Genomic DNA, 17,290 nt, shown 5'->3' with positions numbered 1-17,290 from the left:
TTCCCCAACCTATTTGACAATGTTTTTGTGTCTAAGTGACTGATGGAACAATAATCTTTGACATTGGTCCAGTATTAAGCAGCATTGCTGCCGGCGGCATATATGGTCCAGGTTGAAAAAAAATCAGTAGCTATCCTTTTAAGCTAGTATATTCCCCCCCAATAGCCAACATTAAAAATCTAAGTCTCTTACCAGGGCTAAAACATCTTATCTCTTTATAGATCAATAACAAACTGTACAGTTTCTAGGAATAGTGAGTGTCTTGAATGGGAATTTGCAAGAGGAAACTTGGTGTAGATATGTCAGAAGTGTGACAGCTGATCTTAAAATCACCAAATGTCATTGTTGGCTCTGGGGGAGCAACAAGAGTTCAGCACACACCTGTCTCTGTTTTTCTTCCTGCGCCCCTATCTTTTGGTGACAAAGGGACTGCCAACCATAGCAAGCCTTTTCTATTCCCTAACAGCGGACGACAGCGAGCTTTCAGTTGACGCGTGTTCACAGACCCCCTCAACCAGCCTAGCCCCCAGGACATGACAACTGTCCTTGTGGCTATGGAAACAGGCCATCCCCTTCACTCCTCCCCATCCACAATCTGTTCAGGTTAAAACAGCTTGGCAGGAAGATTAAGCAAGAGGGAGGGATGGTGAAAAAGACAAAACAAGGAAGGGGCTGAGTTATAGTGGGGAGAAGCGAGGAGGAGGAGACCGAAGAGTGCTGCTCCTTTTTCTCCTTTTCAGCTGAATAAGTCTCGGGAGCAGCCCCCCAGCAACAGAGGGAGAAAAGCATGATGAATAATTAACTTTGAGAAATGCCACAAGCGGCAGGGAGAAGTGTAATCATTTCTCTGTTGGGTTTAGAGATCTGTTTTTTTATTCTTTTCCTTTATGCCCTGTAGTGCTGCACTACGCTGAGACTGTAACCCGTCCCCTAAAAGCATCCAATACATTCCCCAACATACTTCTCAAATAAAAGCAAATAAATCATTAATGTTTGGGCCTTTTAGCGGAATCACAGCGACACAGAGGGTCTTCTACATTTATAATCAAGTCATTGTTGTCAGTCTCATTAACTGTAAGATCACGTTTAAGGAGCAGGAATCTCTGCTGGTAATGGTTTAATCGATGTCAGGATGAGCGTGAGCTTTGTTTCTTTTTTAGTTTTGGAGAACACAACATGCCCTCTCGGAATGAATAAAAGATAAAAATGACAAATTACTGTCTTCATGTTCTAAACAAGCTAAATGTGTCCTCTTTCCCATAAACCTCAGAGCTGCGAAAATGAGTTATGGATTACCCTGGCCTAGTTTAATGAGGTAATTGCAGATATATATCATTTTTATTGCCATTCGTAATAGATGTATTACCAACGAGGAGCAAAACTTAGTCCCCAAATGTATTGGTGTGTTCTAAATTTTAAGATTGACCTGCTTTTAATGTGTAGAGAAGATCATCTTTGTCTTTTTTGACATCTGAAGTGCTAACATTCACAACAGTGGGCATGATAAAGATAATCTTCAGCTTTCAGTGGACCCCATGGAAGGTGCTGCACTGTTTAGCCTCTCAGCCCTCAGATGTGTTGTTACTGTCATGGACATTGTAATGACATGGATGATTTAATGACAAAGGATGCTTAAAGATTTTTCAGGCACACTCTTAATGAGATTCATTTTCAGTAAATGCATTGATTGTTCAGATGCTGATTTTTGCCAGTATTATTTATCTTCTTTTTAAATGGAATAGGGTAATTATTCCTGTATAGTGCTGCTTTTGTAATATGGAGATTTATTTGTAGAAAGAGGTTCAAAGAAGATTACGGTTATAATTTGTATGTGTTGGATAGAGGGGTCCTGTCTTTAGACAGTATATAGCACCATCATCAGTTCACATGTGTAATTTGTCCAATACTTTGACTCGTTACGTGCAAAACTTCTTATAACAGCCCAAGTTGTACCTTGTGTTTAACGCTAATTATACCTGCTGAACATCGGCATGTTAACACTGTTATTTTCAGTATAGTCTTGCATTGCCAGACCTTCCTCTACAGCGCTGCGGAGGAAGGTCTGGCTAGTCCACACAGCATTTCAGAATGGGAGAAAAACGTGCTCTGGTTTATCACAATCGTCATGGGCGTTGCTAAGCGCCGGATGTGCTTCTTGCCTCAGGAAGGAACTTGTTTTGGTGGAACATGAATACATTTTTGATTTAGTCATGCAGCAGAAAACTCAAAGAAAGTCTAGTGATTTACCCTGCAGAGATCTGAGGACCAATTAACCATAGTCCTGATAAGTAAACCAGAGTTACATAAAAAAAAAAAAAAAATGCGAAAAGGGCGGGACATCCGGCAGATTTTCCAGCGGCCCCAGAGAAATCCCCTAAACGACTCTGTGTTGATATAGACTATTGTCAGTATGTTTAGCATGCTAAATGTAGTATTACGCTCAAAGGGCAACTGTACAGAGCCGCGATCATGGCTGTAGACTCTGTCTTGGTATATGTGCAGGCAGCAGAAACACACACAAATTGCAACATATTTTCACACACATTCAGAGAAAAAACTATTTCTGCAAATAGGCAATTTTTGGTCTTGTAACCCTTTTGAGAAAAATGATCAATCCACACAAACCAATAAGTGATTTGCCCACTTCAAAAGAAAGACCTTGTACTGTATTTTTGTCTTTCAGAAAATGTATTGTAAATAATACTTTTCTTATTATTATTTTGTTCTGAAAGTTAAAAACAAGGTATAAAGTTCAATCAAAACAAACAGCAATTAAAAATGAATATACATGCCTTAGTATGGCCAAGATATAAAACCAGTTAAAATAGAAGGATAAAGAAGGCATACCCTAATTGCGCATCTAAAGCGTGCAGGAGGACAAGCATTTTTTTTGAGTCTAAGGTTCCCATAAGTGGAAAATCAGAGAGGAGCCTCTCCCCAACGGAGCAATCAGTATGTTAATACTGAAGCAAAACACCTCAAAATTCTCCCTTGTATCTGAACCCATTTAAATGAACCTAACAATAGCATTTAATTAACAAGGAGTTACACCTGAGCATTTAGATTTTAACCAAAGAAGTCTCTGTTGTTATTTCACTTGTCTTCCACTTTAATTATTCTGAATTAGAGTCTCGCTGAGGTTCTCTGGGGCTTTAATTAAGGACTGAATTAAAGTTATGTAAATACACTTGGAAGCCTCAGAGTCTTTAAATAGAGTTGTGTTGCATCTGGTGTTTTATTTTATTTAACTTTTCTGAAAGAGAAAACATCCTAATTCTTTCTTTTGAAGTTCACACAAATCACTCCAGCATACTTTTCCCTTAGGTGTTTGTGTGGATGGATACTTTTTCCCAAAGGGCTACGACACGAAAACTCTTTCAGCAAATTTCAGCCATTTATAGTTTCTCTGAATGCATGTGAAAACGTGTTGCATTTTCTGTCTTTCTCTGTCCATCTGTCTCTCAATGTTTCTATCTTTTTCAATTTCAGTTTGTTTTATTGGCAAGACAAAATCAATACATCTGTGTTACCAAAGCATGAGAACAAACTATATCTATATATATATACTGTATATATATATATATATATATATATATATATAAATATATAGATATATATCTATATCTATATAGATAGATAGATAGATAGATAGATAGATAGATAGATCGATAGATAAGCAACAGTAAGGAGTAAATACATTGAAATGTAATAATACAAGTAAACAGGATAATTATATCATGCAGATAAACAAATTCTGTGCATGTCCCTCAAAGGGTACATTGAAACTCTCTCTCCTTCTCTGTCTCGCTCTCTCTCGGTTTTTCTGTCTGTGTCTCTCTTTGTCTGTCTGTCTCTGTCTTTGTATCTCTCTCTCTCTGTCTCTCTCTGTCTGTCTCTCTCTCTCTCACACCTACTTGAGTATTTATTTTCTTGTATAAGAATTAACCTGAAACTGACATGCATTTAGTTACCTGCCTACGAATGTTTTAATGGCTGATTCTCCACCTCCAATTTTCCGATCCACTGTGAAAATGAAAAGAGCGGGATCAACCTCCCATTGGGCTAGATTAAATCCAAACTAAGTGCCTGGGCCCAGACTGCAAGCTTCTGTCTCTGAATAATAATGGGTTCTTTCAGCTATGTTTGTCATCAAATTAGCCCTCTACTTCAGACGAGGCGCTCTCAGAGTGCAATGCTCGACAATGACGGAATTCAAATTAGACAGTCAGTTTGAGGTTTGTAAGCTTTAATAAGGAGAATGAGTTTCATTTGTGAAGGTGATGATTGCAGTAGGAGGTAAAAAGATGGTTTTGCAGGTTTATAATAACACCTTCCTTCCTGCGGTGCAGCTGCTTTTATGGTGAGTCACGTCACAGGAGGGATAGTAAAAACAAACCTTTAACCAGCTATTGCAGCCTATAGCGTACTCTACATGCGCTAAATCCTGCCTTCAGTCTTAACCATGAAGTCTTTGAAGCTCCTCCATCAGTGCACGCTTTTAAATGCTTCTTCGTTTTCTTTTCTTTTTGTCTCCCAAATAAACACCATATAGAGTGCATTTATAAGCATGGAGGAGGGCTGTTTAACAGTCTTGAGGCTTAGTTCACTTTTGTTTGTCTTCCTGCCTTGAGTTTGTGTTTAAGGGACCCAGGTTGAGTTCCTCCTGCTCCTCTCCGCCTGACACACCATTCCTCTTGTGCCTTTGATCAACTCAGGAGAGGAAAACTTGCCCTGGGACGCACCATCACTCCAACACAGCAGGGGGAAACATAGAGCAGGAGGGGGCCAAGGAAGAAGGGATGGAAACCCTCTTTTCCTTCTGGCACTTTCTGTCTCCTCTCCAAAGGATTGAGCAACAGTTAATTAAAAGATCGGTTTGGGGCATTTGATGTAGCGATGGAAAGTTTGAATCTGATATAGCCGAAGCAGGCGGATGTGAACTGCTTGTGTCTTTAATTTATTAAAATGGTCTTCAACTTCCATGGACTATGCTTGAAGTCATTACTTTACTTTAAGCATATAGACCCACAATCTAGGCTTTCAAATAACCATACTTTAACTGAGATAAAAAAAAATGCATTTAAGATATTGCCAATGTAATGTCTCAAATATGCAAATCAGTCTAAGGGTGTTTCTTCCTTTCATGGCTAATTATGAGCATTAATGAGCTGGGACCTGACACCTATGTGCAAAATCAGAAGTTAATGAGAATTTTTATGGAACATTTTTTTCTATAAGCCAAATTAGTTTGACATTAAAAACCAGGAAACTCTTTAGCACAATTATACACAACTACATATTACTCCTAAATAGTAATTGCATTATGATGTTTCCTACCACACGTTACACCTAGTTTTAGGTAGTTTCGCATTGCCAGACCCTCTTCCACAGCGATGCGGACGAGGGTCTGGCTAATCCACACAGCAATCTGGGATGTCCCAGATGGTTTGTTGGCATTTCTTTAATCCAATCACAATCGTCTTGTGCGGCGCTAAGCGCTAGTGAGAGCTGATATACTCGTCAGTCTTTATATTGAAGCTTAAATTCATCAAAGGCTCACACTGATGTGAGCGCAGACGACACTTAACTTTAAAATACTGTACATTGAGGCCACGGAGTTGCGGACCTTGCTGTTACATTTCTGTCTTTAATGTTTGAACAATAACGCTTATATCAAGTGTAAGAGGACCGGCTTTTTTATTCTGAGTCAAAGCGGAGAATTAATGAATTTATTAATGAGGTTTTTAGATTATAATTATGGATAGTTTTTCATTTAAATTAATGATAAGCAGTTGCTTCAAAAAGCAATTCACCTTCCTGGATAAGTCTGTGAAGCCCTGTTGGTCCATGATACTTGATTCAGCCTTTCTAGCTCATTAAATACTTCTTATTTTATAAAGAAATAGTCCCAGAAATATTATTTTAACTTATTCTTTCATTATTATTTTAAAAAACACATAACTTTCTAAATATTTTATTAGTTTTTTTTTAGTTTTTTCACTCTTGCCACTGTTGTAGTACATGGCCTGGTTCAATTTTACAGCATATCCTTTATCCAGGACACTCAACCTTGTCATGGAGAGTTCAAAGCAATTACAGACAAATTGACAATTCTTTACAGTCAGGGTAGGCAGTGGATGAGCTCCAGCCCAGTAGTACTGAGGCTGAGGTGGGCGACAGAGTTCTTCAGAAGGAGGTTATCCTGCGAGATTTAGATGAAAGAATAACAATTAAGAATATGCTAAACGTGATGCAGATCTTCTAATACAAAGACACACAGAGCCACATGCCTGCAGTTGGAGGACTTACAATGTGTGTGGGTGTGTGTGTGTGTGTGTGTGTGTGTGTGTGTGTGTGTGTGTGTGTGTGGTGTGTGTGTGGGGTGTGTGTGTGTGTGTGTGTTGTGTGTGTGTGTGTGTGTGTGTGGTGGTGTGTGGGTGGGTGTGTGGTGTGTGTGTGTGTGTGTGTGGTGTGTTGTTGGTGTGTGGTGTGTGTGTGTTAGGGGTGTAAGATATATGACTCAATATCCTTATCACATAGCGCAATATTAGATCTATGGGTGTGCAAGATATATTGATACAATATTGTTATCACAATATATTGAAAGTGTTGCAATAAGTGTGCAATATTTAGTTTATTATGTGGAGCCCCGCGTCCTGTCCACTGGCTGTGTGGCTTAGTTGTGTTTGATTTAGAGCCCGCATGAAACGCTATAATGATCCTGTTTCATTGGCCAGTTACCGTGCCACTTGCACATGTTGGTGCACGCCAGGGCACGGGCCACTACGGGACAAACCCTTTGGAGCTTGCCACGTGTGTGCATCTTTTGACAAAGTGACAGAGTAAGTGAAGAAATAGATGGACGACAAAACGGAACAAATCAGAGAAGCGTGAGAAAAGGTGTGTCCGGTTCTCTTCATATATATTTATATTGTCCAACCAGTAAAACATGTCCTGTACTGTGGACATGGTCGTTGTTTATTCATGTTGTACTAGTCCAATATGACAGTCAGTTGAAATAAACCTTGTGTTGTAAGAAAACTTGTTTAATCTGTTATGAATCTGTTTTGATGCGTTTTTTTGTAACTTTTGTAATTAAACATACGATTAAAAATATTTAAATTAATATAAATATCGCAATATTCATAATCTCGCAATATCACATTTAGTTATTTTGTGCAACCCCGTGTGTGTGGGGGGGGGGGGTTCTGCAACTGCATGTCAGTGTGAAAAAATTGATGTTATCACTTCATTTAAAATCGCATATTTATTTTTAGCATACTCAGCCGTCCCCATGGCAGACTTCTCTTTGAGCAGTAGACACTCTGCACACTTTTGAAAAGAAAAAAAACATCTTGTTTTGGAAAGAAACCCTACACATGCAGCGGAGGACTCTAAATGGGCCAAAAACCATGTTACATCTTATTTCCAGAAAAGGTCCAGCGTTGAGAGGCTGCTTAAATAGCTTTAAATTGTTTGCTGAGAACAACGGTAGTACTTTGTAATGGATTGTTTTGGTCTGTGTCTCGCTCTTTTTCCCTGCAGGGCTGAAGCAGATCCATGCCCTGTCCATCCAGGGGAACTATGAGCTACGTATCGACTTGGAGGACTTTGAAAATAGCACCGCTTATGCCCAGTATGGAACCTTTGGAGTGGGCCTCTTCTCAGTAGACCCTGATGATGATGGATATCCTTTGACTGTGGGAGACTATTCTGGCAATGCAGGTGTGTATGCTCAGAGAACTAGTTAGACTTTGCTTGCAAGATTTCCGTGCTTGCACTCTGATTAGTATACAGTATTTTTGTAGGTTTATCCTTTAATTTAACTGTGAACACAGAAGTCACAGCAGTGGGTGAAACCACTGCATGCTGCCGCATTGTGAAATAATGGTATGCTATTTTTACAGTGCAGTAGGTGCGTACACTCGTTAAACCATGCAGACAGTTGCACAGGGAGAGGGACTGCTGGTGTCTCTTCTCCCTGACCATCAGATCCAAGCCAGCTACCTGTCACCTTGATTAAATTACTGCCAATTAATTGCACTGCTTGACCTGCAGCGTAAACAAAATCCCGCCGTTGAAATTAAGAAGCAATTTAAAGAACCTTTGGGGGAGCGCTGCTCCATGAACTCAGAGAGAATGGGGACAGATATGAGAGATGGAGCAGGAGGCGGGAGGGAGAGCTGCGAGGAACTGGGATGGAGGCACGAAGGGGACAGGTGCAAAAGAAGAAGTGAGTCACAGAACAGAGGTGATTAAAAAGGAGAATAGAGTTATCCAAGGGCCAGAGGTGCGTGCGTGCGTGCGTGCGTGCGTGCATGCGTGCGTGCTGCCACTGCCTTTTCCCCCAGCCTGACCTTGCCTCTGTCCGTTGGACATTTGAACCTAGTCAAATTACGGTACTGAAACTCTCTCAGGATGCTCACGCTCTTACCTCAGCCTCCCTCTAGACAGTTCTACTGTTATTATTAGTACAGTGGTATAGTATTTTGGATCCGCTCTGGCGGCTTTCCGATCAGCTGACAGGTGCTGATTTGGGCTGGGAGCAGCTGGGTCTTAATGGGCATCAGAGGAGGCTGTCGGCCCTACCAAGTTGACAACCAGCTCCTTGCAAATGAGCCTTTTAAGTGTTTCTGCTTTGTTTGTTTTTTCCTCTTTTTCTACAACAACAGGACATCATCCCATTGTCGACGCCACTGAGCTGCTTCTTTTTCTTCTCTTTTTTTTTTTCCGACTCACTGTCTTTTCTCCCAATGTCAAGCAACACACAACATGAATATTAGACATGCCTGTCAGATTATTTTTCCGGCTGACTGGTTACCATGGTAATGCCAAATGGAGAGCAAAGTAGGACAGAGTGAGAGGGTAAGGAGCTGGGCGGCCACATCCTGAGCAATTAAGGGCTGTTTGATGCCCTAAAGAGCTGTTAGCCATCACCTGACGGCTGGTGAGCAGTCTTTCATTCTGCTCTCAGCTTTATCCTTCTATCCACTTCTGGTCACAGTGTGAAGCCTTTGGAAAGGAAGGAAAGGACAGTGAGTGCAGGGGAGATATGGGGAATTTATTTATCATGAGCTGTTTGAACATCCATTTGCTAAAATCTTCAGCTCTAACTGCGAGGACATTGCTTTCATCTTACTTACTCTTAGAGCAATAGCTTGCAATGCAGTTTTCAATATATAGAATTTGCCAGTGAAAAGTCTTTTATATAGTGAGGAGATATTTTCAGCTTGGGAAATTTGATTGTGCCGATCAGACAAACAATGCAGACTGTGATTAAGGGCACTTAGGTGATTCGACTGGCCGGTGCCACATCCCTGCAGTGTTCTTGCAACATTATCATATTCACAATCACAGGTTGCAGGAAAGAAAGCTGACTCTCATTGACTCGTTGATTATGTACGCTTTTTTAAGATTAAAGTACCAAGTATAAAAATACCTAAAAGATTAGCATTGATGTTACAAGAAAGAATGAAATCAACATATATGATGAAGTCCATTTAACTATGTTTTTCACCTCTTATAACCTTTCTGTCCTTTAAATCATTACTCTCGCCAAAATGCAACGTAGGGTGTTTTTGTGAATGTACCTGAGTCAAATTTTTGTTTTAAACGCATAATTAGGACAGAAACACCACTTTTAAAATGTACCGTATTTTTGTTTTTCGGTCAAATGGCCTTTTGAATGGGAGTGCAAGGGGCACTACTATAATAGCATCAAAATCGCTATTTTTAAAACACAAGGAAGGCTCGACACAACATGAAAAAAAGCAAGACAAAAGGTCACTGCAGAACATTTGATGAATTGGCTACAAAGCCGTCTGACCTCTTGCTTAAGATAAAGATGCCAGTACTCTGGAAAACTGTGAAGCTTTGTTTTTTTCAATCTAGTATCTCCTTCTGTTTTTAGAAATGATTCATTGAAAGATCTTATGCTATTGTTAAGTCGATCACTTGTGGATATGTCTTAATTACTGGTTTCTGGTATCAGATCCAAGAATATGTTGGTGAAAGACACAAAGGATTCTATGGAAATGATGTTGTATTGTTAACTGTGCTATTTAAGTAATTGCCTTTCTACCCTTTCTACCCCAATTCCAATGAAGTTTGGACGTTGTGTAATTGTGTAAATGTAAATAAAAACAGAATACAATGATTTGCAAATCCTTTTCAACCTATATTCAATTGAATACAGTACAAAGACCAGATAATTAATGTTCAAACTGATAAACTTTGTTTGTTTTTTTGGTAAATAGTCACTCATTTTGAATATATGCTTGCAACACCTTACAAAAAAACTGGGATAGGTGCATTTTACCACTGTGTTACTTCACCTTGTTGATGCTTTTTAGGTGGGTTTTTTTCCCATTCTTGCTTGACGTACGAGTTCAGTCTCTCAACAATCCGGGTTCTCCATTGTCAAATTTTGTGCTTCATAATGCGCCACACATTTTCAATGAGAGACAGTTCTGGACTGCAGGCCACCACTCTTTTACTACAAAGCCATGCTGTTGTAACACATGCTGAATGTGGCTTGGCATTGTCTTGCTGAAATAAGCAGGGACATCTCTGAAAAAGACGTTCCAATACTTGTATGTACCTTTCAGCATTAATGGTGCCTTTACAGATGTGTAAGTTACCCATGCCATGGTTACTAACACAGCCCCATACCATCAAAGATGCTGGCTTTTGAACTTTGTGCTGATAACAATCTGGATGGTTTTTTCCTCTTTGGCCCGAAGGACATGATGTCCATTATTTAAGAAATCATTGGAATTGTTGCCCCTTACTAAGGGTGTCACGATTTTCAATTTTGAATCCAAATCAACTGAAATGACGTCACAATCTCGAATTTTGAATTAAAAAATGAAATCGTCGATGCTGCCACGCCCCCATATCACGTCCGTTTGTCTTGTCGAGCGGTAAAACACACGTGTTGATGTGCTGCAAGTAAACCTTCTCTAATTTAGCTTCAGCCAGTCAAACGTTAGCATGGCTCATCAACATAACTTGAACCCCCTCCTCTTTCACGCCTGTTCCAGCCTTTTTGGAACAGTGCAGGCATCAAACAAGAAAGTTTATCAGTTTGAACATTATATATCTTGTCTCTGTAGTGTAATCAATTGAATATAGGTTGAAAAGGATTTCTCTCTATAAATAAGGACCTGTTCTTAATAAAAAACTAAAGGTGAAAAAAGTAACAACTATATATATATATATATATATATATATATATATATATATTTTTTTTTTTTTTTTTTTTTTTTTTCCATATAGGTATGGAAAAATGCTGTAAACTAAGAATGCTTTCAAAAATGGAAGTGTTAATAGATATGTTCATCAAATGACAAAATGCAGTGAATGAACAGAAGAGGATTCTAAATCAAATCAGTATTTTGTGTAAACACCCTTTGCCTTCAAGACAACTCTGGGCTCTGTGGGGGCCACGCCATCACTTCCAGGACTTCTTGTTCTTTACATTGAAGATAGTTCTCAATGAACTTGGCTGTATGTTTGGGTTGTTATCCTAATAAATTTGGGGTCAATCATACGCCTCCCTGATGGTATTGCATGATGGATAAGTATCTGCCTGTGTTTCTCAGCATTGAGGACACCATTAATCCTGACCAAATCTCCAACTCCATTTCCAGAAATGCAGCCCCAAACTTGCAAAGAACCTCCACCATGCTTCACTGTTGCCTGCAGACACTCATTAGTGTAGCGCTCTCCTGCCCTATGGCGGACCAACTGCCTTCTGCTGCAGCCAGATATTTCAAATTTTCACTCCTCATTCCACAGCACCTGCTGCCATTTTTCTGCACCCCCGTTCCTATGTTTTCGTGCATAGTCTTGTCACAGCCTTGGTTCCATGTCGGAGGTATGGCTGCAACTTATCCACAAAGACCAATTCTGGCCAGACTGCTCCAGACAGTAGATGGGTGTACCTGGGTCCCGCTGGTTTCTGCCAGTTCTGAGCTGGGAAATAAGCTTGATGTGTTTTTTGTCTTCCGCACAAAATTTCCTTGGCCGACCACTGCGTCTACGATCCTCAGCGTTGCCCGACTTTTTGCAAGTGTGTCTACAATAACTGATGCTGGTTATAAGGCCAAGGGCAGTAACACCAAATATTGATGTGATTTAGATTTTTCTTTTGTTCGCCCGCATTGCATTTTGTAAATTGATCAAAATAAACAATCCTTTATATATTTTGACATTTAACATTTTTTCACACTTTCACACTTGACTTTTTCACAGTTCTGTGTATATATGCACACTGTGTATATATAGTGTCTTGCCTGATTTTCTCAATTATTTTTTTTAGAACAAAATACATTTGGAATTATAATTCAAAGGCACAAAGGAGATGCAATAACTGTTGCTTAAAGATGCACTTGGAGCTTGTTATTAATTTTGAATTGAATTAAATATTCTTCCTACTGACACATTTAAATTGTGTTGCACATTTGTTCCCGCCCTAGGTGACTCTCTGCTGAAGCACAACGGGATGAAGTTCACCACCAAAGACCGAGATAACGACCACTCGGAGAACAACTGCGCCTCCTTCTACCACGGTGCTTGGTGGTACCGCAACTGCCACACCTCCAACCTTAACGGCCAGTACCTGCGCGGCCAGCACACCTCCTACGCCGATGGCATTGAGTGGTCCTCCTGGACTGGCTGGCAGTACTCTCTCAAGTTCTCCGAGATGAAGATACGACCTACCCGCGATTCAGAGAATAAATAAGCTAGACAAGGAGAAAGTAGAAAAAAAAGAAGACCTTTTTTTAAAACCACAATTTCTGACAGCTAGGTGGAGTTACTTGTCCTGATATAGTTTATTCACTAAAACATACCTCCTTTGAGTTTATTTGACTCTGCTGTTTGCCCATTGTTCCTTTCTTTGAAAAAAAAATAATAATAATAATGCAACCATCTTTTTTTTTTTTTATCATTCACTTCACAAAAACAGCAAACCATAGCTTCGAACCCACAGTCCACTGCGCTAGCTTTATTCAGTCTGACATGGTGGTCCAAGCATCGCCTGCTGGACCACACCAGTAATTCACTCCTGACATGTAACTCTGACCTCACATCTGTGCTGACATGGCACTTTGATTGTGGTTCAGTCTCACTGCCCCTTGCTGTTTAATATATGAATAGATAGAGTTGCTCCAAATATAGTAGAAACAGGCAAACCTTTCACAAAATATGGAAAGGAGATACAAATTCTCTGCAAAGGAAGTCCAAAGTTTCACCAGTGAGAAGGGACAGTGCAGTGGTACACAACGTCACATTTACATCCTTGATCTGTGTGAATGAGACCCAGCAGGGTTGTGGCAAAAAAGTGCGGGGCCGCAGATAATAAGAGGGAGACAGAGACGAAGAGAGTGAGGAAACCATTTGACAAGACTTAATTTAGTCAAAGGAAAGGGGGGCAGAGTGAATCAAAGGGGAAGTGAGGAAGTGGAAGAAGAGGTGTAAAAAGGATGAAAAAGAAAAATGAGAAAAAGAACAAGACAACGGAGGATCTCATTCATCTGACTTGGGCCATTAGGGAGCATATTGGGCACTTTGTCTGATCTGCCTGCCAGCTGAGTACTGGCCAACTGATGCAGCACTCACAGATGGTAACCCAGCACTTTGTGTGTTTGTGTGTGTGTTTGCGTGTGTGTGTGTGTGTGTGTGTGTGTGTGTGTGTGTGTGTCTACAACAGAGAGAGACAGACAGAGTTCTCTAACATTATCAATTTCCTGTCATGAGTTCAGTAGAGCATCTCGACTGACAACAATGTTTAGCACAGATGGACTAAATATGATGCATGGCTAGCATACCTTCACACTCTCCATTTTAAGTAGTTAACATGAAATAACAAAGCCTGTAATGTATGTTGATATAATAGGAAGGAAAAGACATTGACAACTATTGGAGGAGACCATCGGGATCACAGAATGAAAGAGGAGTAAAAGACTGCCTCATACCTTCCCCAGTCGATATTGTTTCTTGGACCTGTTGAGGAAATATTACATGTTTTTGCCCCCATTCCCACCTCTTTGTTTTCTCCTCTGTTTTGTATTATTTCTCTTTTTCTGGTTATTGATTATAGGATATATTTGTGTGACACAGTTTCACTTGTCATGCAAAGGCTGAGAAAGTTGCTGTAAATTAAGATTTTACGCTTTCAACTGCTGTCTTCTGAGTAAGTCTTATGGCAAAAACAAACAAAAAAACACAAAGGCAGGAAATAGTGCAATCCTCATTTTCCATCTCTTTTTTTTTTTTTTTTTTTAAGTCGGTGGATCAACTTTTTCACTTTATCAAGTTCATTTGGATGTACTAAAAGCTTTAAAAAAAATATCTGTAGAAATTTTATTGTACAGTGTGTGTATGACCTTTTAGAGCATGTAAAGCTGTTTTCTTACTATGCTAAAACACAAAGAATACTCAAGCACATGGACTCTTCAAAATCCACTGAAAAAAAGAAGGAAAAAAGAAGTAAATGAAGTGAATCAAGAAGTATTTAAAGAACTTTTTCCCTTCCTCTACCTAAACAACAAGCGGGAGGGCCCGTGCTGCTCTGAAGGTTGGATGTGAGTGAAGAGGAGGACTGAGATTATCCCTAAAGCACATGCCGGTTCAGATCTGCAGCACAAATATAAATCTTTTACGGAAGCACAACGAGAGAGATTTTAAACCTCCAGGCACATTAGCTGCCTTGCTGGACATATGTGATCTTTCTGACATCTTGGCTTTGGAAAGTCCTGGCAGACAGGAGACAGTTTTGAATGTGTGCTGAAGGGTGTTGCCCTCGCTGACAGTTTGTTAATGTGTATAGCACTGAAAACATCTGTGAATTTGTCATCACTGGTGCTAGGAAGGATCTCCCACTGCTGCGTGCGTCTCTGCAGCACCTCGGCTGTGCACATACAGCTACTCGTCATGTCTCGTGGACTGCTGCCACCTCTTCTTCAACATAAAAGCACAGACACATGTTACAAATACTTGCTGGTGTTATTAAGGAACAGAGTATGAGGTTTGATAATGTCAGAGGAAGTCAATATTGTAATGTATAAGATCACTCAAGAAGAAGGAACCTGACTCCATGTGAACATGTTTGTGTCTCTGTCTTAGAGAGAGAGAGAAAGTGTGTGTGTGCGCGTGTGTGTGTGCGTGTGTGTGTGTGTGTGCGCGTGCGTTTGTATGTGTGTGTGCGTCTGCACATGGGTGCGTCTGCACATGTGTGCGTCTACAGTGTCTCTGTGTGTACACATATATGCACATGCTTTGGTTTGTACATGCCGATGTGCATGAGCCAGACGACGGGAGGCTGAGTGCGTCTCTCTGTGGAATTTTGCAGTAATGTGATGCTTATGTACAACTTGCCTCCCCTGCTATTTGTGTTGATAACAGAGAGATTTACATAACTATAATGAACTATTACTCATTGTGATCGTGAACCCATGAGTGGACACCACCTCTGGTACTGTGTTGAACTGCGCTCGTACCCCAAAACCCAGAGAACCCCCTCCCAAAACCTTGATTCACCTCCACGCGCCATGTTGTGCTCACTGTATATGTTGATGCTACCCCTTGTTATTTAAATGTAAAGTATTATTTGCCATGCCCCTTTCTCTGTTCATTTTCAGTGAATGCTTTTTATAGCCCCTCTCTCCGCTGCAGCTTACAAAGTCACCAACTGAAGAGCTGATAAAAGAGTGAAATCAGAGTTTCTAATCATTCCCAGTTATCCCGCTCATTACGGTGCATCAGCTCTCCCTGATCGATCCCCCAGGTCCCCAAATCTTTCTTACTGTGTACCTCCTTAATTGCCTTAGCCTCTGCTGCCAATTCCCCCTCACTCCATAGCTTCTAAACTCTCCTCCTCTCCTCCTTTACAGCGCCCGTCTCCCTGCCTCTCTGTATTGCTCTGCTTTTTGCTCCACTCTCCTCTCCCCTTAGTCCTCCCATTCCTTTCAGTCCCCGCGCAGAACTAACTGTTTTCTTTTTCTTTTCTTTTTTTGGTGAAGTACTATAGATTGTTTTGCTGACTCTTGATACTGTGTTTTAATGTTCTTGTCAACATTTAATAAACATTCACATTTTATAAATGGGGAACAACCTGAAGTGTGTGGGGTTTTCTCAGTAAATCCGTGCATGCTTATAACAGAGTTGTTGGTATTTACGTGTGTGTGTGTGTTTGTTTTTTTTACCATAGAACGTGCAGCTTGGTGTGAAAGGTAGCGTCGGCAGACCCGGAAAGTCTCGAGCACTGCAAAGACTTTTTTTTCTTTTCTTTTCTTAATCTGCAAAGTTTTTCTGATAACATCTCCAACGCAATACAGGAGAATTCAATTGTGTATGTGGAGCTCAAAGATTTTTTTTTTTAAATTGGCCTTTTAAAAGACATGAACTCAGCAGCTTGTCTTTCTATAAGCAATGGTCCAGTTCCTCTAGATCTCCCACGGAACTGTAAAAAAGTTTTCACTTATTTAGCCCAAAAAATGAATCCCAATTAAAACTAAAAGTGGCCTATTTTGCATTATCTATCCTAGATGCTGTTATCACAAAGAACAAGATTACAGCACTATTGCACACCTGGGAAGTAGAGCTATCAGTGGAAATTAATTAGTTTTATATAAGCTTTCTTTTAAATCATGTACTTTCTGAATTTCCACAGATAAGTGCTGCTGATGTGTTGCGACAAGTGGAGTTTCTTTGGTCCTGCTTTTTTTTCTCAGGGTAAGTTGTGTTTTTATGTAAAAAGTAACCCATGCATATTCAATGTCTGGGTAAAAGCAGATCTAAGGGGATACATTTAAAAATGGGGTCATTGGTAGGAGTAACATGCTTAAAATATGAAAGCAGAGAACAGCAGCCTACTTGCTAAGGCTGCAGTTTTTGTAATTTGATTATTGTTTTATCCAAGTAAGCTGTCAGTAAAATGAATGACTGCACCCGTTCCATGATGGCCAACCTTTAACGTGGTTTGACCACAGTGGGCTTTGATAACACATCCTGCATATGAATAACCTGTTTCAGAGCAGATCAAGATCAAAGGGTCAGATCTTACGTGTACCTGTAAACACTACATAAACATGCATTATGTACTGAGTTTTTATTGCAAACATATTAGCAAACAATTGCCTGATTACACATAAGCAGACATGGAATAACATTGCATTCATCTGAAATTGTGTTTCTCTTTTGGTTCCTCATTGCAACCGAACCCTCTCGCATTAAACAAAATTTGATAATTGTTAGAGGTAACACAAAAAATGATGACAATATTAAA

General features: G+C 40.1%; 1 protein-coding gene across 2 annotated transcripts in view; it reads left to right on the top strand.

Annotated features, from left to right (window-relative positions):
- The window catches only part of fibcd1b (fibrinogen C domain containing 1b), a 111,652-nt gene extending 95,542 nt beyond the window's left edge, over positions 1-16,110 (top strand). For both annotated transcript variants that reach the window (XM_032539713.1, XM_032539712.1), the window contains 2 exons: positions 7,546-7,725; positions 12,480-16,110. In XM_032539713.1, coding sequence (XP_032395604.1) covers positions 7,546-7,725; positions 12,480-12,745 — 446 coding nt within the window. In that variant the 3' untranslated portion in view covers positions 12,746-16,110. The remainder of the gene's footprint in view (positions 1-7,545; positions 7,726-12,479) is intronic.
- The last annotated feature ends 1,180 nt before the right edge of the window (positions 16,111-17,290 follow it).

The sequence above is a fragment of the Etheostoma spectabile genome, chromosome 16 (genome assembly GCF_008692095.1).
Source record: "Etheostoma spectabile isolate EspeVRDwgs_2016 chromosome 16, UIUC_Espe_1.0, whole genome shotgun sequence".
Classification (NCBI taxonomy): Eukaryota; Metazoa; Chordata; class Actinopteri; order Perciformes; family Percidae; genus Etheostoma; species Etheostoma spectabile.
The sequence above is the reverse complement of the archived record's forward strand: the minus strand, read 5'-3'. Positions and strand labels throughout refer to the sequence as shown.